The sequence below is a fragment of the Sarcophilus harrisii genome, chromosome 3 (genome assembly GCF_902635505.1).
Source record: "Sarcophilus harrisii chromosome 3, mSarHar1.11, whole genome shotgun sequence".
NCBI classification, from domain to species: domain Eukaryota; kingdom Metazoa; phylum Chordata; class Mammalia; order Dasyuromorphia; family Dasyuridae; genus Sarcophilus; species Sarcophilus harrisii.
The window spans coordinates 605,842,889-605,868,161 of record NC_045428.1 but is presented as its reverse complement, the minus strand read 5'-3'; the positions used below and the strand labels follow the sequence as shown (position 1 = coordinate 605,868,161).

General features: G+C 37.7%; 1 protein-coding gene across 1 annotated transcript; it reads right to left on the bottom strand.

The window, feature by feature from the left end:
- Positions 1-22,064: 22,064 nt before the first annotated feature.
- Positions 22,065-23,563, bottom strand: LOC116422724 (zinc finger protein 665-like; the record flags this gene model as incomplete). The annotated part of the gene is given in 4 exon segments (XM_031961813.1): positions 22,065-22,249; positions 22,416-23,204; positions 23,207-23,320; positions 23,323-23,563. Coding segments are annotated over 4 exon segments (1,227 nt in total), but the record flags the coding sequence as incomplete, so codon positions are not given.
- Between the last annotated feature and the right edge of the window lie 1,710 nt (positions 23,564-25,273).

The window sequence follows — 25,273 nt, the reverse complement described above, 5'->3', positions numbered from 1 at the left end:
ATGGATGCTCATCAATTGAGAAATTGTGGTATTGTTATGGAATATTATTGGTCTGTAAGAAATGACCAGCAGGATGATTTCAGAAAGGCCTGGAGAAACTCACATGAACTGACGCTGAGTGAAATGAGCAGACCAGAAGATCATTATACACGGCAACAATGATGTTATATGAGGATCAAATTCTGATGGATGTGGCTGTCTTCAACAATGAGAGGATCCAAATCAGTTCGTATTGATCAGTAATGAACAGAACCAGCTACACCCAGTGAAAGAACACTGGGAAATGAGTGTGGACCACAACCTAGCATTTGCATTCTTTCTGTTATTCTTTGCTTGCATTTCTGTTTTTCTGCCCAGATTATTTTTACCTTCTTTCTACATCCGATTTTTCCTCATCTAGGGGAAGAGGTGGATTTAAGGAGGGGGAAATTTGGAACAGAAGTTTTTGCAACGGTCAATGTTGAAAAATTACCCAAGCATATATTTTGTCAATAAAAGCTATAATATTTAAAAAAGAAAGAACTATTCTATCTCAGTTTTAAGAAGTGTCTTATTTTCTCCCTAAAACAAAAGGGTAACTCGTTTAAAGGAACACATACTACAGCTAAAACTATTTGGCTACTACGTAGGAAAATGAACAATTGGTAACTAAGTGACTTGGAATTATTGTCATCTTGTTAAGCTTATTAGTTCTATTTCACATATGAGGGGTGCAACAGTTTTCCTCCTTCGTAGAGTGGGGGGAGGTATCAAACAGCACAGTCCACCAAAGCACTAAGAATAGTTGGGGTGGGCAACAGCAAGCTCAGCCCCTTGCCTGGGGTCTCTGTCAATTCTCCTTGATCTGTAAGCTTACAAGTTCTCTTGAATCTATCAGGGTAAGCAAGGTCATCAGCCCTGAGAAATGAGCCCGTTTAGGATTTATAGTTTCTAAACAAGGAATGCCTTTATTAAGAATTTGTAAGCTGGTTTCATGATTGATCTTTGCCCCAGGATCAGTTTAAACTTATAAAACCTATTAAACAAAAATCTCGTGTGTAAGTCTTGGTAAACTTTAAAAATAAGGTATCTAGCCCTAAGCTTAGATGAGTAGAATTTTCTATTAGAGATAAAATCTCTTGGGACTGTACCTGATATTCTTTTCAGTTCCAAATTCCCTGATCATTAAGTCAGTAACCCACCAATTGAGAGAAATGCCATAGATTACTCAGACAATTCCTTCCTGCCATGTCTAGATGGATGACTTATCTGGGCAAGAGTTGGGGACAATCTGAAACCCCTGCTTCAGGTGGGAGCCTTCTGATTCAGTTTCCCAGTTCCCCATTCCCACATGATTGTTCCTGAATCTGGCTACGAGGTGGAATTGCTACTGCATGATCAGACTTGGTTTTGATGCTATTATATTCATGTCCCTGCTTTTTCCTCTTATAGCATATTTCTATAATCAGATCAAATCATCAGTAGAAGCCCAATACGAGTATCCGAGAGGACACAATGCTCTTCTACAAAGGGCTGGAACTCTGAAAAGGTGTATTTGAATGTAAGACAGCAGAGAACTTAAGTCTAACTTTCTATTCAATGGGAGATAATGGTTCTATATGATATAGTGATGAGATGGCTCTCTTCACGATCAGCAATTACTGAATGTGGTGTGGTGAGGTAATTGATGGGTGAGGTAAGGATGGGAGGGAGGTGGGAGAGGGTCAGAGTCTCCCTGGGCAGCATGCTGAGGAGAGAAGACTTCAGGCTCTGGACTCCAGAGTCCAGGATTCATCTTTGATGGGCCATGTGGCATGTTTGATTGATTCTGACTAACTGATCCCGAGGCCCTCCAGAGATCTAGCCCAGACATTATATATTGTGCCCAAAGTGGACCCAGGACCTGCATGCAGCTGGAGTGTAATTTCAGTGAAGAAGTCCCTGTGACCTGGAAATGGGATGAGTATTAAAATAGCCAAGCAGGAAACTCGGTTAAGGGCTAAACTAGTAACTTTTTTCTTCTCACTGAAATGGGACAGATACTAGGAAAAGAGGCTCCTCCACCCCCACCCCCACCCCCATCCCCATCCCCAACTGACAGAGGTCTATAGAAAGCATACTTAGGCTAATCAAGAGGCAAGGATTGCTTCTAACTTGGGAGCTGATTGGTGAACTCTTAGAAACATTGCACATCCCCTTGGTTCTGCAAGGAAGAAGAAATAGAGGCAGATAATTGAAAAGTAGTAGAAGATCAACTAAGTGAATATTACAATGATAATGGTCCTGCTTCAATTTCTAAGGAAACATTCTATATATACAACATAATACAATTGGCCTTAAAGAATCCCACGAGTTCTAAAAAAAAAAAAGTTTTAGGAAGAGCAGCCAGACAAGGAAAGATCAGGGGAAAGAGAAGGAGAAGGGGGATGGTACTGACAAAATAACCGAAAGGCATGGAGAGTTGAGTGACCTTAAAGGGTGTGGTCATTCTCACTCTCACAGCTCAGCTTCACCTCCCCCTACACCCAAGGAGGCTCTTGACCCTCCCCCATCAATTTCACCTACCTGGGTGGAGGGAGGAGGAGGAGTGGGAAGGGCAGTGACATCAGCAGAACCCACCCACCCCAACGACTACCCCACCTTGATTCTATTGCAAAAAGTTCTACTTAAAGCCCAAGAAGGAGGGCAGGATACAGGTGATTTGAGAATAGAAACTTATGCTGTGATTGAACATCTTAATTCTTTAGGGTGAAGAATAAAGGCTATACACTCCTTTTATTCTAGAAATTATCAAAGATCTGAAAAAAGATGGCACTCTTTATGGGGTTACATCAAATTATATTAAGATATTATTAGAGAATTTGGCTTTTGAAGTTTTAACCACTAATGATGGGAAATCTATAGCAAGGACATGTTTAGACAATGCACAAAAATTGTTGTGGGTTTCTGAGTATAGTGAACTTTGTAGGATACAAGCCCAGTGAAATAGGCAACCTGGAGCTAATATATCAATCACCTGTGACCAATGAACAGGTGTAGGTCCTTATGCAGATACTTTAGCACAGATCAATTACCGTCTGCTAGCATATGAGCAAATTGCCCAGGAAGGAAGATAGAGGGGAAGTCTTCAGGAAAAATAGAGCAAGGTGCCAATCCCCTTTGCTGATTTCTTGAGACATTTGCAGGCAGCTGTCAGATGACCTGTTGGTGAAAATGAAGCAACAGAAATTATGATAAGACAACTGGCTAATGAAAATGCTAATGAGGTTTGAAGAAGAATTATACTAGGACAAGGCAAGGATGCTCCTTTAGAGGAGATCATAAAATGCTGTGCCACGGTGGGCACAAATAACTTTTATACCTAGGCTATGATGGAGACTTTCCAAAATGTGAGATGGAAGACTGAGTCCCTTTTGGCAAGGGACTTCAGAGAGACTTGTCAATGCTTTCTATGTGATAAAGTAAGGCATCTGAAAATTCAATAGTTGCATAAAAGACAAGGTTGGAGAACAAGACCCAAAACCCCATGTTCAAAATGCAAGAAAAGCTTTCATTGGCCATCAGAATGTAGATGGACTCAGGGAAAGGGTAAGCTGGGCCCAGCTTCAAGGCCCCAGGCAAAATATACTTGGTGCATGATGGCAGTAAATGCTACACTCTAGAAGGTTTTAGAAGTTCAGTGCTCAGACATGACCAATCAGCCAAGAAGCAACTGGTGGGAGAATGGGATTACATAATCAATCAGCCAGGAAGCAACCTGATGGGAGAAAGGGATTGCAACTGGGGAGAATAGAGTTGTATGCAGCTGGGAACATTGAGATACCCCCTGGAAAGGTGAAATCTCTTGCTCTCCTGCCTATGGATCCCTTGCCTCCAGGCACAGTAGGCTTGACTATTTCACCCCCTGAGAGTGCTTACACAACAGTGTCCATCCATACACTGATGTGGGAAACTGGGGAATGTGTAGCTAATATCCCAGTCACTAATACAGGTAGCTAATGTGTGACTTATCAACCAGCAGAAGTATTAGGATCAGGTTTACTGATACAGACTCCTAATAAGCAACCTGGTGAGAGCCACCCAGATTTTGACTCCAAGCAGCAGAATTCAGGAATATTCTGGACTGCGGCTGTTATAGCTGCCCCACCTATGCTCACTGTCTGTGTGAATGGCACACCATGAGAAGGGTTGGTAGACACAGGTGCAGATCGTACAGTCATTAGAGGTGCCAGCTGACCTAGTCCCTGGCCAAAGGTTAAGACAGACACCTACATGTCTGGCTAGCGGGATCAATATTGGCTGAAGTTAGTGCTACCCCTTTGAAATGGAAATTTGAAGGTAATACAGGAGTTTTTACTCCTTTTGTAGTTGAAAAAATCCCCATCAATCTGTGGGCAAGAGACATCTTGCAACAGTTAGAATTACAAATGAGTACTTTGGCTTTTTAGGCAGGGTTGCAGTTGAAGGCCTGCCAACACTCTCACCTGTTCTATTCAATGGAAAACTGGTACACTAGTGTGGATAGAACAGTGGCCCTTAGCTTAGCTTTTCATGTAGCCTGAAGGAGAAGCATTTTGAGAATGGACTTTCCCAGACTCAGGAGCAGCACAGCCAAGGCCATGATGGATTGTCTGCAAAAGCTCATAGTCGATCCTGACATGCTTACCCGTGAAGCCCAGAAATGAAGTCCCTGAGAGTGGTTCTCCCCAAGTCAAGGAGTGGGATTTGTTAAAAAGAATACCCATGGAAGGAGAGGAGAGTACTGATTTGGAGAAACAAGGGATAACACTGCTCTAGACAGCTGCTGCTATCACTTGAAAAAAAATCTTTCTCATGTGGATGTGAGATCCAGAGGGTTGTTCAGTTGTATCTGAAAGCCAAGACCTGCTCTCAAGCTACATGGGACATGTATGTAAAGCTTTCTTTGGGCTTCATCTGAAGGCAGCAGTAGCTATTCCCAGGTGTAGGAAAGAAATCAACTTTTCCTTCTTTATAATATGTGCTTCTTCCCCCTCTTCCCATTGAACTCCCAGAGAAAGGCAGAAGAGAAACAGGAAGAAAGGAGTAGAGATGCTTATAAAATTATGGTGTGGTCATGTGCAAATTGTGTCAGCAGTGGAAAATGCAGCCTGAGGTCACATTGGTTTCAAGCAAAGCAACAGCAACAACAGAACTAAATCATATTAAAATGTGAACTAAATGGCAAAACAAGTTTTCTTCTTCAATGGAAGAGAAGCCTCCTTGGCAGACTTTCACAGGAAGGTATCTGTCTCCCCACACTACTTAGGGAAATGCTTCTGCCTCTCACCTCAGCAACCCGGCTGGCACCTGCTGATGGGAAGATTGAAGATGGGGAGTATTGTAGAGGGCTGGAACTTTGAAGGGTGTATTTGAATCTAAGGCAGCAGAGCACTTAAGACTAATTATGTACTCAATGTGAGGTCATGGTTCTATATGATATGGTGATGTGATGGCTCTCTCCACCATTGGAGCTTGCTGAATGTGGTGTGGTGAGGTTATTGTAAGCAAGGATTGGAGGATGGAGGGAAAAGATCAGTCTCTCTACTGCAGCATGCTGAGGACAGAGGACTTCAGGCTCCAGACTCCATAGTCCAGGATTCATCTTTGGCAAGTCCAGTGGCAGCTTGCCTGCCTCCTTCATTTCTCCTCCTAAAGATCAAGGACTTTGACTGATCTCCACTCTGACTGATCCTGAGCACACCCCTCCTCTCCCTCCCCTCGAAAGCTAGCCTGGACATTATATATTGTTGCTAAATTGGACTAAGGATCTGTATGCAACTCGATCATAATTTCAGTGAAGAAGTCCCTGTGACCTGGAAATAGGGTGTAGTATTACAATAGAGGGCTAAAATAGTAACTTTTATTTTTTAGCTGAAATGGGGCAGATACTTGGAAAAGAACCTCCCCACTCCCACCCCACTCTCACCCCCATCCCAAGGGAGGTCAATAGAAAGCATACTTAGGTTAATAAAGAGGCAAGGTCATTGTCCAGTTGATAAATGGTCAAAGGATACGAACAGACAATTCTCAGAGGAAGAAATTGAAACTATTTCCAACCATTTGAAAAGATGCTCCAAGTCATTATTAAGCAGAGAAATGCAAATTAAGACAACTCTGAGATACCACTACACACCTGTGAGTTTGGCTAGAATGACAGGGAAAGATAATGCACAGTGTTGGAGGGGATGTGGAAAACAGAGACATTAATGGTGGAATTGTGAACACATCCAGCCATTGTGGAAAGCAATTTGGAATTATGCTTAAAAAGCTATCAAAGTATGCATACCCTTTGATCCAGCAGTGTTACTACTGGGCTTATATCCCAAAGAGATACTAAAGAAGGGAAATGGACCTGTATGTGCATGAATGTTTGTGACAGGTCTCTTTGCAGTGGCCAGAAACTGGAAACTGAGTGGATGCCCATCAATTGGAGAATGGCTGAATAAATTGTGGTATATGAATATTATGGAATATTATTGTTCTCTAAGAAATGACCAACAGGATGATTGCCGAAAGGCCTGGAGAGACTTATACGAACTGATGCTGAGTGAAATGAGCAGGACCAGGAGATGATTATATACTTCAACAACAATAGTATATGATGATCAATTCTGATGGACGTGGCCATCTTCAACAATGATATCAACCAAATCAGTTCCAATAGAGTAGTAATGAATTGAACCAGCTACACCCAGGGAAAGAATTCTGGGAGATGACTATGAAACTCTACACGGAATTCCCAATCCCTCTATTTTTATCCAACTGCATTTTTGACTTCCTTCATAGGCTAATTGTGTATACTATTTCCAAGTACAATTCTTTTTGTACAGCAAAATAACTGTTTAACCATGTATACTAATATTGTATTTAATTTATACTTTAACATATTTAACAGCACAAAACCTTCCCATCTGTCATACGCAGGTGCAATAATGAATGAGGTTGAAATTAGCCATCTCCAAACATCCTTTAAATGACTAATCAGAAACTTGCATTGGTACCATGATGACAATTCATTGTAATGAGATGTGGTCCAACTGTCTATCTTCAAAAGAAATTCAGTTTGTCTTTTGATAGGAAAATATAGTCCTTGCCCTTGGATGATACTAGAATGTTTGGACAAAGTTTTTAGTCCCACAAATTTACATTCTGTCCTAAAAGGTTTTCAGCAGGACTAAGGGGTTGTGGTGTCAGAAACAGAATATGAATTATGGAGAGCTTTGAGGCATTAATAAGAAATTCCTTTCTTGACGTTATTAGTCTTTAAAATAGTTCATTTGATTCCATGTCCTATTCATTTTTAACCCTTAAGCACAGTAATGTCTTATTCTTCCTCCCCCAACAAACACACACTCTCTGCTTATGATCTTGAAGCACAGATACATAGTTTATAAAGGTCTGATTATGGATTTCACTGGATAGAAATCAATACCTTTTTAAGAATTGACAATCCAGAAGATAAAGTCCAGTAGGAATATTAATGTACTTAGATTAAATTTTTCCCTTGTCATCACTAATGAAGAAATAGATCTAACTTTGCATTTCTTGACTATAGTATTTACTTTTATTCCAGTAACTTAGCTCAAAATGTTGACTTCCTCAATCCACATCATCAGAAAATGTAAGATTATCTGCATTTAGAGTGAGAGGCTGTAGGTTCAAATCCCAGTTCTTATTCTTTGAATGAATAAATCCCTTTACTACCTGGATTTCAGGTTTTTCTCCTCTATAAACCAACAAATCTGGCTGGATGACCTCAAGAGTCTCTGCCAAAGAACTATCATTCTGTTGAAGTGGTAAAGATTTCATTCAACCTAGTCCTAACTTAATGGAAGACTTAAGGGGATGGGGGAGGTGCAGAAATTCCTGATTCTTATTCCTTTTAAATTTCAAAAGATTTTTCTTACCACCTCTTTGTGAGGTAAGGAATGCAAGTACTAGTATCCTCTTTATAGGTTGCAAACTGAGGTTTGGAGATTGTGATTTGCCCAAAGTTATATTATTCCAACCTAGATTTTCTGACTAGAAGGTTACTATGTTTTCCATTATACAAACTTCCTTTCTGACACTTTTTTCTTCCTCTTTTAAATAATGAAAGTCATAATACTTGCCTGTCTGGAACGTTGTCAAAAGAGATCATGTAAATGAAAGGGCCTTATAACTGATCTGCTATATGGATGCAAACTATTATTAACACAAATCTCCAGGGAGAAAAATGGATAAAAGCTCTCATTCTCATTTTAGTTCCGCATCTGACTTACTTTTTAAAATGTTTTTTATTCTTGTTTTCTGGTTATACCTGTACATTCATTTTTATATGCATTTCTTTATGAGTCATTAGAGAAAAATCAAAGCAAAAGGGACAACCATGAGACGGGGAAAAGAAAGGAAAAAAAGTGAACATAACATATGCTGATTTACATTGTCTCCAGTATTATGTTTTTTTACATTTTCATCATTAAGATCTAATTCATTTATTTAATAGATATTTCATGAGGGCTTTCAATGTGTAGTTTAGTTCCATGCTGATATCTACAGGAGCAAAGGAACAGAAGCAAACTGACTTGAGTGTTGATTCAGAGAATGAAAAGAAACAGTTTGGCTAGATCTTTGGGTTTGGGGAGGAAGAAGCAGGAGAAAAATGGGGTAGGGCCAAGCTATGGAGTTCTTGACCACCAAGTTAAAGAGTTCAAATACTCTTCAATAATCAATGAAGAGCTACTAAATGAATGTCTTGGAGTGGAAGACTGTTGTGAGAAGCTGTGTAGAACAGTGGAAATAATGTGAGATTTGGGAGCTAGAGACTTGGGCTCAAATTCCATCTCTGTCACTTATTGCCTTTGTATTGGTCAACTTGCCATCTGGGTGAGGGGTGGGGGAAGGAGGGAAAATTGGAACAAAACTTTTGGCAATTGTTAATGCAGTAAAATTACCCATGCATATAACTTGTAAATAAAAAGCTATAAAAAAATAAAGAGGCAAAGTTTGCTTGTACCTTGCAAACAATTTGATGGACTCTTAGAAATATTAGAATGCACATCCCTTGGTTCTCCAAGGAAGAAGAAACAGAGGCAAATAAATGGAAATTAGTGGGAGAGCACTTAAGTGAATATTACAATGATAAGGGTCCTGATTCAATTTCTAAGGAAACATTCTCTCTATATATAACATAATACAATTGGCCTTAAAAATCCCAGGGTTTCTAAAAAAAAAGGAAAACTTTTAAGGAAAACAGCCAGACAAGGAAGCATGAGGAAGAAGAGGAAGAGAAGGGGATGGTACTGATAAAATAACTGAAAGGCATGGAGAGTTGAGTGACCTTAAAGGGTGTGGTGATTCTCACTCTCACAGCTCAACTTCACCTCCCCTACACCCAAGGAGGGTCTTGACCCTCCCCATCAATTTCACCTTCCTGGATGGAGGGAGGAGGAGGAGTGGGAAGGGCAGTGACACTAGCAGCATCTCCCCAAGTAACACCCCCATGACTGGATTGCAAAGGTACCACTTAAAGCCCAAGAAGGAGGGCAGAATATATCTGATTTAAAAACAGAAGCATGCCCTGTGATTGAAGAGCTCAACTCTTCAGGTCAATACAAAACAAGATACACTCCTTTTAATCTACAAATTACCCAAGATCTGAAAAAGGCTTGCACTCTTTATAGGTCTACATCATCTTATGTTAAGATGGCATTAGATAATCAGGCTTTTCAAGTTTTAACCCCTAATGATAGGAAATCTATAGCAAGAATATCTTTAGAACCTGGACAGTACTTGTTGCGGCACTGAGTCTAGTGAACTCTGTAAGATAAAAGCCCAAAGAAATAGGCAACCTGGTAAATATACCAGCCACCTGCGACCAACTAACAGGTGTAGGTCCTTATGCAGACACTTTAGTAGAGATTCATTACCCTACAGCAGCATATGAGCAAATTGATGCTACTGTTATCAGAGCATGGAGCACCCCAGGAGGGCAAGATAGAGGGAAGTCTTCACGAAAATATCACAAGTTCCACTCGAACCCTTTGCTGATTTCTTGGAATGTCCGCAGACAGCTGTCATATGAACTATTGGTGAAAATGTAGCAGTAGAAATTATGAAAAGACAACTTCTTAGAGAAAATGCTAATGAAGTTTGTAGAAGAATTGTACTAGGACTACGCAAGGATGCTCCTTTCGAGGAGCTCATTAGACACTGTGCCAAAGTGGTCACAAATACTTTTATACCCATGCAGTGATACAGACCATGGGAAGAAAGGGTCCCTCTTGGCAAGGGACTTTCAGACAGGCTTTTCAATGCTTTCATTGTGGTAAAGTAGGGCATCTGAAAGCTCAATGTTGACATAAAAGACAGGGTGAGAGAACAAGACCCAAAACCCCAAGTTCAAAATGCATCAGAGACTTCCATTGGGCATCAGAATCTAGAATGACTTGGGGAAAGAGAGGCAGGCCCAGCTCCAGGGTTCAAGGACAAAACACTTGGGACATGATGGCAGCCGAGGTTATACCCAGGGTCACCAATGGGGACTGCCAACCATCTCTTCCTCAGCAGCCTGTCCCTTGGCATTTAGCCAACATAAACATACAAAGATAAATAAACAAAGATGACAATCTAGAGAAACTGAGGCACAACACTACACATTCTCCTTCTGAATATTTGAATTATTGAATTACCTCCCTAGCAACCTTGGAGATATTAGCACCATAATTTTGACCAATGCAATGTGAGGCAAATAAATCAAAATGAAACTAGAAAATGCAAGGACTTATGGCGAGGACAAGTCTCTTCCTGACAACCCCAGAGTTATCAGCAGTACAAAGGGCCTCATCTCAGCCAGAGAATCCAGTTTGAGATGGACAGTTCACTGTGTTAGGTGATCTTCAGTCATTTTACACTTAACTCAGCTTCTGCTTAGATAGGGAGTAGCGGTGCTCAAGACAGTCATGTTGCCCATTCAGAGGGCACCCCATTCCAGGGGAAAAGGGTGAGGCTTGGAATAGCTCCACCTGTCCCTGCCCAGAGAAACAGATAGGGCTGCTACTAGAATACAGATTTCTGAGCAGAGCTATCAGAGCATGCACAGTTAGATCATGAAGGCAGGCAAACCCCAAACTTTAGAGGCTTGATCTCAAAACTGCAATGTTATTAAAATGCTGAGATACCAATTAAGAAACTGGGGTTACAGGGTGGAGACTTCCAGTCCCAAGACTGGTGTATTTATCTTGGAGATTTCCTAAAACAGGTACTCAAAGAATAGTCTGCCAGAGCAATTCCAACAGAATAAGGGGTTTCAAAGTTAAAGCATACTAAAAACAAAAGGACTGTAAGGACTTCCAATTCAATCTGAACTGGTGTTATAGGGGTGGGGCAGAAGTACCTAAGGCAAAGTGAACAGAAAATTAAGGGTTCCCACTCTTTTAGATATTTTGAGAAAATCCACCAGTTTCCCTAGTTCCCTATCTCTCCTCTCATTTTCTTTCCCTCATGGAAAGGAATCATCCAAAAAAAAATAGAGTCAAATAACCATCCACATATAAATCCCAAAAGTGAATTAAAGTTCATATACATGACAGACTAGTTCTGGAGGAGTTTTCTAAAAAAATCAAATCAAATCAAATCCCTCAAACAATTACATATTCTGAAGTGAACATACATAGATATTAAAACATATTATAACTTCCTTAACAGCAACAGTTACCAATTTAAAAATTTTCATACCAAATCTTAAACACACAGTAATAGATGACCAAGTCAGGATTTAACAGTCATTCATCAACCATTCCCAAGTCCCCATATCAGTTCAATTACATCAGGAGCATGGGTGATGGTCTCAATCTTAGCTGCTTCGGGCTGATAAATGGGCAAAGAATTGGCTCTCAGTCCAAGCAGGGGATGGGTATGGTGTCAATCTAAGCTTCATTAGATGGGCCGATCCATGTCTCAGAAGAGGTTCAATAATCTGTAATTCAACCAAAATCTAGAACAACAAAACCCAAATCTAACAAGGTTAGAACAGACTGGAACTGCAACAACATGGGAAGACCAGTATAGATTGGCCAGCAGTTCCTATGTGAAGGAACACGTTTGCTTCACAGGACAGGCAGACGGCTATAGTCCCAATAAATAGCAGTTAGGTTTCACAGACCATTGTAAATTGTCTTAGAAACATTTTATTTTTTACTTATGTATTTGTATCATTTTATTTGTTCCTTTCTTCTTCTTCTTCTTCTTTTTAATAACTTTTATTGCCAGAACCCATGCCAGGGTAATTTTTACAACATTATCCCTTGCACTCACTTCTGTTCCAGTTTTTCCCTCCCTCCCTCCACCCTCTCCCAGAGGGCAAGCTAGTCCTATACATGTTAAAGAGGTTATAGTATATCTTAGATACAATATATGTGTGCAGAACAGAACAGTTCTCTTGTTGCTCAGAAGAATTGGATTCAAAAGGTATAAATACCCTGGGAGGAAAAACAAAAATGCAAGCAGTTTACATTCATTTCCTAGTGTTCTGTCTTTGGGTGTAGCTGCTTCTGTCCATCGTTAATCAATTGAAATTGAGTTAGATCTTCTCTTTGTCTAAGAAATCCACTTCCATCAGAATACATCCTCATACAGCATCGTCGTTGAAGTATATAATGATCTCCTGGTTCTCCTCATTTTACTTAGCATCAGTTCATGTAATTCTCATGAATCCTCTCTGTATTCATCCTGCTGGTCATTTCTTACAAAACAATAATACTCCATAACATTCATATACCACAATTTACTCAACCATTCTCCAATTGATGGGCATCCACTCATTTTCCAGTTTCTAACCACTACAAACAGGGCTGCCACAAACATTAATAAAACATTTTCAAAAGGACGAAGGCAAAACTATTATCCTTGGAGTCCTTTTCGGTATCAGTACAGTTAATTAAAACTTTCTATTTTCACATAAAAGAATCTGAAAAGTTCTTGAAAACATCAATTGAACTTTTTGAAATAACCCTTTCAAACTATATATCACATTTCTGATCGTATTCTTTAATATTCATAACCATTATTTATCTAAAGAAACAAATATTCAATCAATTAACATCTTGTAAGAGCAGCTTGTCCCTTTAAATAACCGTTTGTTTTCTTCAGCCAAAGGAACCAAGCAGCTGCAGCTTTCCACTGCTGTTCTGCTGCTACCCTGATTTCTTCTTGAAATCATTTGCTTCTACTAATCAATCCTTCTTAAATCATCTTCATTCTCCTGTCCCATCTCTCTGTCTCTCTCTTCCTAATTCCTACTTGCTCAAACCTTCTCTAAAATATTTCTGACTAGATGCTCTATTTAAACTATTAATTGCTTTTGTAAATCAATCTCTTTTCCCTTGTCTTTAAATCACCTTTTTTAAACTTTAAACTTCCAAGATTCACAATTAATTTTGAACCAAATTTCATAAAACTCATAATATAGTTTACAAATTACCCAATACTTTTAAAAGCAATATACCATTTAAGTAGGGAGATACAAACCAAGCCCTCTCCCTCCCAAGGTAAGCTATTGTCATTTTGTTTAATAACCTACATTTCTAATTTGAAGTCCAACAAATAATAAAAAGTTTTTTTCTTCAGATGTAAAGGCAAAATATTCAAAATTAAAGATTTATTCAAATAATTTAAATTTGAAGGCAAAGAAATTATTTTAATTTCAATTTAAAATGATAGTACTTTTAAATATAGTAATTCTAAAATTTAATCAAATATTGAGACAAATAATTACCTAATTTAGCCTTTCTCAAACTTTCTGTTCTCTAATTCCGAAGGAAAATTCTTAATAATGATTTTTCTTTCTTTTCTCCTGGAAAAAATTTTTTCTTAGAAGTATGTTTAGTTTTCCATAGGTCCAAAGGTCAGAAGCCTTTGTGTTCAGGTTTTATTTCCTTTTTTATTTTTATTCCTTCCTTCCAAATCTGAGTTTTTTTTCAATCTTAATATATACCAATTTAAAGTTATTTTTAAAGTTAATAGTATTTTAGTTTGAAATTTTTAAAATCTCCCTAGATATTTCATTAAACTTTTTTCTTTAGAACAGGAAAGAATTAAGCACTGATCCTTGCTTTTACCTTTTAAATTTTTTTCTGGCTGAGTCCTGATAACAGGCTTCTTGTTTACAGGAGTGATAGCCACTTTTCTATTTTCTCAAAACTTTCCAAACTTTCAATTTATGTTTTATTTTTTCCTGCAAAGCCACTGCAGAGAAGAGGAAAGAAAGAGAAAAAGATTTTCTTTTCGAGAAGCCAAAATAGTCCAAACCCAAGAAATACATTCTGAGCACTTGAAGAATTACTACCTGAATGAATTCCAACCCCAAATAATTCAGTCTGATATTTTTCGCCTTAAAACAGAGGTAAATTTCATTCTTATGAGCTTAACTTTTAACACAGAAAAAGGAATAAAGCAGACATAAACAGACATTCATAAACCCATTTTACCTTTTAAATACAGATTTAAGTCTGATATACCCAAAGTCCGGATATACATCCTCCCAGTTTTTTCCTTTTATATCTGAGAAGTTCATTCCAGCTTGAATTCCCATAAGTCTTGATACAAAATTTTGACTGCTTCTATACCAATTTGAACCTGATCAGGTGTTGGTGGAGGCCCATTCCCACACCCCCACAGCCACCTGAGAGCTCTTTTAGAAAAGTCCTTTATTGTTGGGGCCCAACAGTTCACACAAAATAAAAAGAGGGCTAACCCTCAGGGTCTCTTAACCAGCCAATAAGCCCCGACTTCCCAAAGCTCCTGAGAAATATGTTTTTTTCAGGGCTGCAAATGCGGCCACAACTTTCTTCCTTCAATCTTCAACTGTGTTTCACTTTTGAAGAGGGAGGGAGGCTGCTCACCCAGAGCCAGAGACCATAAGAAAACTACCCCGTGGGCCTATCCCCGCCCTGGAGGGACAAGCTGTTCTCCCAAAGACCCATCTCGGAGAACCCCCAACTGTGAGGGAAAGAAGCCCTTACCCAAAAATGACCATCAAGATACTCAGGAGAAGGCAGAAAAGTTTATTGAAAACCCTGAGGATGGATCCCATCACGAGAAAGAAAAGAAAGTTTGGTAGGAGGGGCAAAGAAGAGGAATACAGCTTTTATACAAGAAAACATCACAAGTAAGAGAGCACTAAGGGGAGGGGGATCTAATTGGTTGTCCATTTGGGGGATTGAATGGAAGGTTTCCTGAAATCTCCTGACTTAGGAAACAGAAAGTCAGGGACCTTCAGGGCTTAATCACAGACAGTGCAACTTTGTGATAAACCTTCCTTGACTCCTTTTTACTGAATATTTGTCCCATTGGGAAAGCACCCCAGAAAGTATTAAGGACCCCTTCACACCCTGATCATTCAGTTTGTTCCATTCCCATAGTCCGAGTGCTTTTCAGTTGCTAACAAGATCCAAATAGTCCAAGTCTTTCTGTTTGCTAACCCTCTCATCTCAGATCATATTAAGAGAATGCCAAAGAATTGTAGAAAAATTCAAATTCTGCCTACTTATAGAAATGAGGGAAGCAGCAACAATCATAGGGATTGCACTGAATCTTGCTCAAACACCTTCCCAATGCAGCTTGGGGATCGGATTGGAGTGGGGTCAGGCCCCATAATCAGTATTCCCTGAGCCCTGGTACTGAAACTACCATTAAAGGTAAATTCTGGCACCAATCACCCCAGCCTTCAGCAGGTGCTGTCCAGAAACTGCCTGGGAAAAATCTAGGTGACTCTGGCAGCACCCACCATGGCAGTGTGACATGAGAAAGCCAATCAATCTCTGCATTTGGTAAGTCCACCATTTTCTGTTTCAGCTGCAGAAATATATTAGCTATGTAATTTAGAGCCAATTATTTTATTTCTGCCCTGTTTTCTTATTTGTAAAGAGAAATAGTAATAATTCATTTTGTGAAGATCACATGATTGCCAAACTGCTTAGCATAAAATAAAGATTATATGAAATTTAACTACTTTATTGGATGTAATTGATTTATAGTTGATAATTTTATATGGGTTTTTGTGGAATCATAATGTCAATATTAAAATCTATTCTATCTCAATGTTAAGAATTGTATTTTCTCCTAAAAAACAACAACAAAAAAAACTTATGTAAGGAGTAGAAATCTTCCTGAGAATGTCCAAAGATTCAATAGCCTAGGGACAGAATAATCTGAACAACCAAAAGAAGGCAGACAATTTATTTAGCCTTGCTAATCCTGTTTTATAATATTTTGTGAATGTAATTCAGGAAACTAGGTATTTTCACCTTTGCTAGAAAATTAAGAGGAAATTACAACTAAGACTATTTGGCTATTTCTTATGAAAATACTAAAAGGGTTAACTAAGTTATATGGAGTTATCATCATCAAGTTAAACATAAAATTGGTAATTACTGTGTCTGGAACAAGAGGTATTAACTGAAAACCTTATCAGTTCACTTTCAGATATGAGGTTATACAGCACCTTATTACCCTTCACAGAGTGCACGGAGGTATCAAACAGCACAGGAAAACACTAAGATTACATGGAGTGGACAACAGCAAGCTCAGTCCCTTCCTGAGGTTTCTGTCAACTTCCCTTAATTTATAAGCTCGCCAGTTTTCTTGAAAGCAATAGCAAGGTCATCAATCCTGAGAAACAAGCCAATTTAGGATGTATAATTACTAAATAAGGAATGTTTTACTCAGAATCTATAAGCTTGTTTAATGATTGGCCTTACATCAACCTGAGTTTAAATATATAAAAGATATTAAACAAAATTTCCTATGTCTGTAATTCCTAGTAACCTTCTAAAAATAATGTAACTATCCCTAAGCTGTAATTAGAAGTATTTGCTATTAGAGATAAAAATCTCTTGGGACTGTAACTGACTCTTTTGAGTTTTGAATTTGGATATTATTACCTGATAGATCATTAAGTCAGTAATCCCCATTGGAGAAAATTTGATAAGTTACACATAAGGATGCCTTCCTGAACTGTCACAGGTGGACATCTATCTAGGCAATAGCTGGGAGGACAACCTTAGTCTCTGTTCGTTGTCGGATCTTTCAAGCTCAGTTTCCCAGTTCTGTTTCTTTGTTTTCCATATTATTATTACTGAATCCTGGCTATGAAGTGGAATCGTTACTGCATGATTGGTTGTTAATAATATTATAATCATATCCCTGCTTTTTCCTCTTATAGCAAATTTCTATAATCAGAGCAAGTGGCCAGTAATAACTATAAGCTCAATACAAACATGGCCAGAGACACACAATAGTTTTCTACTCCAGATCATAAAGATGCTACTTTTGTTAAAACTTCATAAAGACTCACAATCTTTTTGCTCTTCGAATGGACAAATCCAGGAGAACATAACCCCCACCCATTCCATGGACAGTGCTACCTCAGGACTTTTGTGACTGCCCATACTTATTTGAATAGGCACAGGCTATACAATATGTAGATGATATATTGATCTAGAGCCCAATCGGGAGGCTTCTCTGACTGCTCCAATAAAAATACTTAATTTTGTGCCCTCCCAGAGGGATGGTTTGTGTATAACCCACATTGACTGTAATTCTGTTAAGTTTTCGAGCCATGGATTAACTGCCACCACCCCATCCCTCACCATGTAGAGGAAGCAGACAATCTTATCACTCCCGGAGCTTGCCTCAAAAAGCAACCATATACTTTCCTGGGTCTGGCTAGATTTTGTAGAATCTGGAAATCTAACTTTGTGATTATTGCCAAGCCCTTCTATGATTCTATTCAAGGCCCTGACACAATTCTCCCTAAATGGGGCACTGATCAAGCCAATGATTTTAAGACCCTGAAAGCTAAACTGACTTCTCTTCTGGGCTTAACCCTATCTAAAATCTTTTATAACAGGTAAGGCTAGGTCACAGAGGTCTAACTTTATTTGTGTGAAAAGGATTTTTAATTGTGTTCATATAATTCTTTCAGCTCCTCTTGGTAGGTAGTTTATATATTGTCTATAGTTGTTTTAAATAGCATTTCTTTTTCGGTCTCATACTACTGGCCTTTGTTGGTAACATGGTAGAAAAGTTAATGATTTATGTGGGTCTATTTTATATCCTGGTATTTTGTATTATTTATATTTTATTAAAATTAATTTTATATTATTAATAACTTAATAATTTATTGTTATTATTTCTAGCATTTTAATTGATTCTCTATATATACTAGGATTATAGTAAATATACTTAGGACTCTCCAAAGAGTGATGGTTTTGTTTCATTTCCTACTCTAATTCCTTTATTTTTTCTTCTTATTGAAGCTAACATTTTGGTAAAATATTGACTAATAGTGGTGATAATGGGCATTCTTGATTTATCGCTGATCTTATTAGGGATGCTTCTAGCTTATCCACATTATATATAATATTTGCTGATTGTTTTAATCATTTTATTTAATTCATTTATTAATTTTTATTATATTTATTTATACATTTTGTTTTTATTTACATTTTATTTTTTATTTATATTAAACCACCCTGTATTTGTCATAAATCCCATTTGGTCATGCATATTATTCTGGGGATGAATTGCCATAATCTCTTTGATAATATTTTCTTCAAAGTCTTTTCATCAATATCCATTAGGAAATTGGTCTATAATTTTCTTTCTGTTTTGACTTTTCCTGGTTATCAGCAACATATCCGTGTCATAAAAGCAATATTGTACAACTCCTTGTTCCACTACTTTATCAAATAGTTGATGTAGTATTAGAATTAGTTATTCTTTAAACATTTCTGAGAATTTGCTTTTGAATCCATTTACTGTATTTTTTCCTTAGGGATTTCACTGATATTTTGTCCACTTTTAAAATGAAGCCATTTTACTTTTTGTTTTCTTTTGATCTTACTCAAGGTAATGTGGTGGGTTTATAAATGTAAGTTTCAATTAGATTGTCAGATTTATTGGAATATCTTTCGAGATATTAATAATTGTTTAATTACCACTACATTGGTGATAAGGTCACTTTTCATTTTGATAGATGTAATCTGGTTTTATTCTTTCCTTTTTCTAATCAAATTAATCTAAGAATTATGTATTTTTTATAAAATAAATTTTTAGTTTTATTAATTTAATGATTTTCTTACTTTCATTTTTATTAATCTCTCCTTCGATTTTCAAAATTTTAAATGTAGTATTTAATTTGGGATTTTCAAATTGTTCTTTTTCTTTCATTTTAAGTTGCATGTCCAATTCATTTATCTTCTGTTTATTCATATAAGCATCTAGAGTTATAAAATTTTCTTAAGAACTGTTTTGGTTATAACCTTAAACTGTGTTGTCTCATTTTATTTTATATGAAATTATTTTTTCTATAATGTGTTGTTTGACTTTCCTATTCTTTAGGATTAAATTTAGTTTCAATTAATTTTTGTTTGCATTGCTATTTTATACCCCACATCTCTCAATCTGTCCTCCATTTTACCAGCTCCTCTTTTCTTACCCTTGCTTCTTGTACTTCTGCCTTTTTTTTCCCTCAGTCTCTCCTTTTATTTTCCTTTCCACTTCAACTTCCCTATAAGGTGTGATAAATTTCTATACCAAACTAAATATGAATACCATTCCCTCTTCAGATCGGTGAAATTAAGGTACAAACAATATGCATCACCTCCTTCTTTTCCTCTATTGCAATAGGTCTTTTGTGCACGTTCATGTGATATGCTTTATCTTAGTTTAACTCCCCTTTTCTTCTCTCAATAGAATCTTTTCCATTCCTTAATTTCTTAATCACCTTTAATAATGTATCAAGCTTGCTGTTGCATTTTCTGCCTTGCTATTTTTGTTACCCTGGCATGTTTCCTCCTACCCTGTTTTCTAATATGCACTCACCACTCTTTAGATGAGCTTCAAGCATCTCTGCCTTATTTCAAGGAAGCACAGAAGAACAGGGAGAGGTTGAAGCCCAGCTCTGAGTAGACAGAGGATACAGACCCAGCTCATGTTTTCCCTGTAGCTCAGCCCCTATTGGATGGCTATGAGAATTCAGGATGATGGCTCACCACCCTCTGTTCTGTCTCTAGAGAAAAGGATGTCCTTGGAGATTGCTAGGATGGGAGGAAACTGTCTGGGCGATTTCATAGCCAATAACCCCATAGAAAAGACTAATGTTCCCAGGAGAACACACTATTGGCTTTGTTAAAAACACACACAGACACATGCTTACCGTCAGATGAATAAATAGTATTTGCTCTTAACTCTCTGTGTTTCCTGTCAGCTTGTGCTCCAGCTATTCCCCACCAAGGTCTAGAAGCTCACAGGCTTCCTGGCTGCTAGGGCTAGATTGGCAGCAACATAAGGCAATTCTAAGATAAACAACTGAATTAATTTTATTTGGCAATCTTCTCTCACGTTTCAAAAACATTATTCATGCCATTATTTTTATTCTGATTTTTCTCATTTTGGAATTTAGGAAAACTATTTTCTTAGAAATATTGGCATTTGAAAAATAATTTCTAGAGGATTATGTAAATGTTCCTTAGAAAATGAACTCTTTTGATCTGGACTCTGTAAAATTAATGTGAAAAATTGTAGTTAGAATGTTTGAAAACTTACCCATTTAATTGGTATATTTTCCTTGAAAATGAATATTAAAATTTTTAAACAAACAATAAATTCTTATCCCCAAGTCTTTACTTTTTATACTTGTCAAATACAAAATTAAATTTATATGATATCTCACATTGGGCTCCCAATATGTCATAGGAACCCATTCCACTTAAGAACAGTAACTATATATTACAAAGTTTGCTGATGTGGCAAAATGGTTTGTGCAAGACTCTAGCAAGGTATAAGGGGACAGTTTTTCTGGAAATTTGCCCTAAACTATGGCACTCTTCTGGGGATCAAATTTATGAAAACATCCCTCAACACACTCAAAATAATTTAGCAAAATAAGGTCAAAATGGAGACCTAAGCCACAGATATTTTAAAAGAAAATTAGAATATGCAACATATGACTTATCACATAGATGGAAAGCCAAAGAATTTAGGAATAAGCAAGAGAATGAAGAGGAAAATTAAGTAATAAAAATGTAAATCAGATTTTAAAATCTCTGAATTATTATTGATAGAGCAAAGAGATTAAAACAATTAGTTCCCCAATATAAAGACCCTTCTTTAGATACCAATCTTGGGATTCAAAGAAAAATTCAAAACTTTTCTGACCTTTATATGCGTTATAAAATTGCAATGTCTCATGAAATCTGTGCTAATAGGAAGAGGTCTCCCCTCATTTATTATATTCACATGTTTTATCTGCAGGAAGATTTCTACACAAAGGATGAGATCCAGGTGAAAGCTTTTCTGCAAATATTTTGTATAATGTTTCTTTCCATTGTGAATATTGTGATTTATAGTGATTCGTTATGTTCTAGGTAAGGGCATGTCTTCCTTCAGCATATTTTTAAGTCTTCCCTCTACTCCAAATCCTCAAATGTAAACTTAGAGATGAATCTGGGCTAAAGACGTTCCTGTGTCAAGTCCATAGGAGATTTCTTCCCAACAGAAAATCCCTCCTGATTAACAAGCTCTGTCCTTCATTTTATGCCTTTATCCTTGATTTCAATCTAGGAATTTTCTGGAAGCAATTTAGGGATGAAGTGAGCCTGAATGGTTTTCCACATGGATTAGATGAATGAGGTTTACATTGAGTATGCAATATCCTATGTCTAGTCAGGGACTAATATATATTAAAACTTTACCATGATTCAGACACTCAAAGTTTTTCTCTAATGTGCACTCTTTGTTGCTATCAAGATTTGAGCATTATCTGAAGGTTTCTGTCCAGTGTGGATTTTCACATGTTTACCAAGACTTTCGCAGCGTGAGAAAGCCTTTCCACAGTCATTACATTTAAAGGCTTCTCTCCAGTGTGTATTCTCTGATGGACAGCAAGATGGGAATGATATATGAAAGCCTTTCCACATTGATTACATTCATAAGGCTTCTCTCAGTGTGGATTCTCTGATGGACAGCAAGGTAGGAGTGATCTAGGAAAGCCTTTCCACATTCATTACATTCATAAGGCTTCTCTCAGTGTGGATTCTCTGATGTGCTACAAGGTAGGTGCGCTTTGTGAAAGCCTTTCCACATTGGTTACATTTGTAAGGCTTCTCTCCAGTGTGGATTCTCTGATGTATTACAAGGAGGAGCCTTCTGAAAGCTTTTCCACATTCATTACATTCAAAAGGCTTCTCTCCAGTGTGGATTCTCTGATGTACATCAAGGAAGTAGTGCTTTGTAAGTCTTTCCACATTCATTACATTCATAAAGCTTATCCCCAGTGTGGATTCTCTGATGTACTACAAGGGAGGAGCGCTTTAGTAAAGCTCTTTCCACATTCTTTACATTCATAAGGCTTCTCTCAATGTGGATTCTCTGATGGGAAGTAAGATTGCTGAGCTGTGTGAAAACCTTTCCACATTCATTACATTCATAAAGCTTCTCTCCAGTATGGATTCTCTGATGTACTACAAGGCAGGAGCGCCTTGTGAAAGCCTTTCCACATTCATTACATTCATAAAGCTTCTTTCCAGTGTGGGTTCTCTGATGTACTACAAGGTAGGAGTGATCCACAAAAGCCTTTCCACATTCATTACATTTGTAAGGCTTTTCTCCAGTGTGGATTCTCTGATGTACTACAAGGTAGGAGCGATTTGTGAAAGCCTTTCCACATTCATTACAATCATAAGGCTTCTCTCCAGTGTGGATTCTCTGATGGACAGCAAGATTGGAGTGATATGTGAAAGTCTTTCCACATTCGTTACATTCATAAGGTTTCTCTCCAGTGTGGATTCTCTTATGTGCATCAAGATGGGAGTGCCTTGTGAAAGCCTTTCCACATTCGTTACATTCATAAGGCTTCTCTCCAGTGTGGATTCTCTGATGTGCTACAAGGTAAGAGCTCTTTGTGAAAGCCTTTCCACATTCATTACATTCATAAGGCTTCTCTCCAGTGTGGATTTTTTGATGGACAGCAAGGTAGGAGTGATCCATGAAAGCCTTTCCACATTCATTACATTCATAAGGCTTCTCGCCAGTGTGGATTCTCTGATGTTTACGAAGACTGGAGCTCTGTATGAAAGCCTTTCCACATTCATTACATTCATAAGGCTTCTCGCCAGTGTGGATTCTCTGATGTTTATGAAGACTGGAGCTCTGTGGAAAGCCTTTCCACATTCATTACATTCATAAGGCTTCTCTCCAGTGTGGATTCTCTTATGTGCAATAAGATAAGAGTGATATGTGAAAGCCTTTCCACAGTCATTGCATTCATAAGGCTTCTCTCAGTGTGGATTCTCTGATGTTCATGAAGATTGTCACTCCGTGTAAAAGCCTTTCCACATTCATTACATTTATAAGGCTTCTCTCCAGTGTGGATTCTCTGATGTTTAGCAAGACTGGGATGATGTATGAAAGCTTTCCACATTCCTTACATTTATAAGGCTTCTCTCCAGTGTGAATTCTCTGATGTTGAGCCAATTTGGCATAACACTGGAAATTCTTTCCACATTGATTACATATGTAAGATTGTTTTCCATGTGAATTCTCTCATATTTAGCAGGAGTAGATCGCTCTCTCAAAGTCTTTCCAGGTTTCTTACATTCATAAGATTTCTCTCCAGCATGGATTCTCTGATGGTTAGCAAGGGAAGAGGATACAAGAAAAGCTTTATCACATTCATGACACTCGGGTGTCTTCTCTTCAGGATGTATATTCTTATCATTAGCAACACTGGAACTCTTTCTTAAAGCTTTTTGTGTGCATGCCATTCACAATGTTCCTCTCAATGTGGTTTCTTTTATGGTTAGGAAAAACAACCCTGTATTCACTATATTGAAAAAGTCTTCCATTGAGATCATGTTCAGATTTGCACTCATCTCCTTGATATCAAACCATGTCTCTGCATCTGAAAGAAACAAACACATACAAGTATAAATATATCCTGTAATGCTGGCTGAAAATAAAATCATTTTTTAAGTGGGAGATTTTTTTTTGTTATTATAACTTTTATTGACAGAACATATGCGTGGTAATTTATTACAACATTATCCTTGCACTCACTTCTGTTCAGACTTTTTCCTCCCTCCCTCCCTCCCCTCCTCCCCTAGATGGCAAGCAGTCTTATACATGTTAAATGTTACAGTATATCCTAGATACAACTATATGTGTGCAGAACAAACAGTTCTCTTGTTGCACAAGGAGAATAGGATTTAGAAGGTATAAATAACCTGGGAAGAAGAACAAAAATGCAGTTTACATTCATTTCCTAGTGTTCTTTCTTTGGGTGTAGCTGCTTCTGTCCATCCTTGATCAATTGAAACTAAGTTAGATCTTGTCTTTGTTGAAGAAATCCACTTCCATCAGAATACATCCTCATACAGTATCGTTGTTCAGGTATATAATGATTTCCTGGTTCTGCTCATTTCGCTCAGCATCAGTTCATGTAGGTCTTGCCAATCCTCTCTGTATTCGTCCTGCTGGTCATTTCTTACAGAACAATAATATTCCATAACATTCATATACCACAATTTACTCAACCATTCTCCAATTGATGGGCATCCATTCATTTTCCAGTTTCTGGCCACTACAAACAGGGCTGCCACAAACATTTTGGCACATACAGGTCCCTTTCCTTCTTTAGTATCTCCTTAGGGGTATAAGCTCAGCAGAAGCACTGCTGGATCAAAGGGTATGCAAAGTTTGATAACTTTTTGGGCATAATTCAGATTGCTCTCCAGAATGATTGGATTCATTCACAACTCCAACAATGCATCAATGTCCCAGTTTTCCGCGTCCCCTCCAACATTCATCATTATTTTTCCTGTCATCTTAGCTAACCTGACAGGTATGTAGTGATATCACAGAATTGTCTTACTTTGCATTTCTCTGATTAATAATGACTTAGAGCACCTTTTCATATGGCTAGAAATACTTTCTATTTCTTCATCCGAAAATTGTCTGTGCATATCCTTTGACCATTTATCAATTGGAGAATGGTTTGATTTCTTATAAATTAGAGTCAATTCTGTATATATTTTGGAAATGAGGCTTTTATCAGAAACTTTGTCTATAAAAATGTTTTGCCCGTTTATTGCTTCCCTTCTAATCTTGTTTGTATTAGTTTTGTTTGTACAAAGGCTTTTTAATTTGATGTAATCAAAATTTTCTATTTTGTGATTAATAATGATCTCTAGTTCTTCTTTGGTCACAAATTCCTTCTTCCTCCACCTCTGAGAGG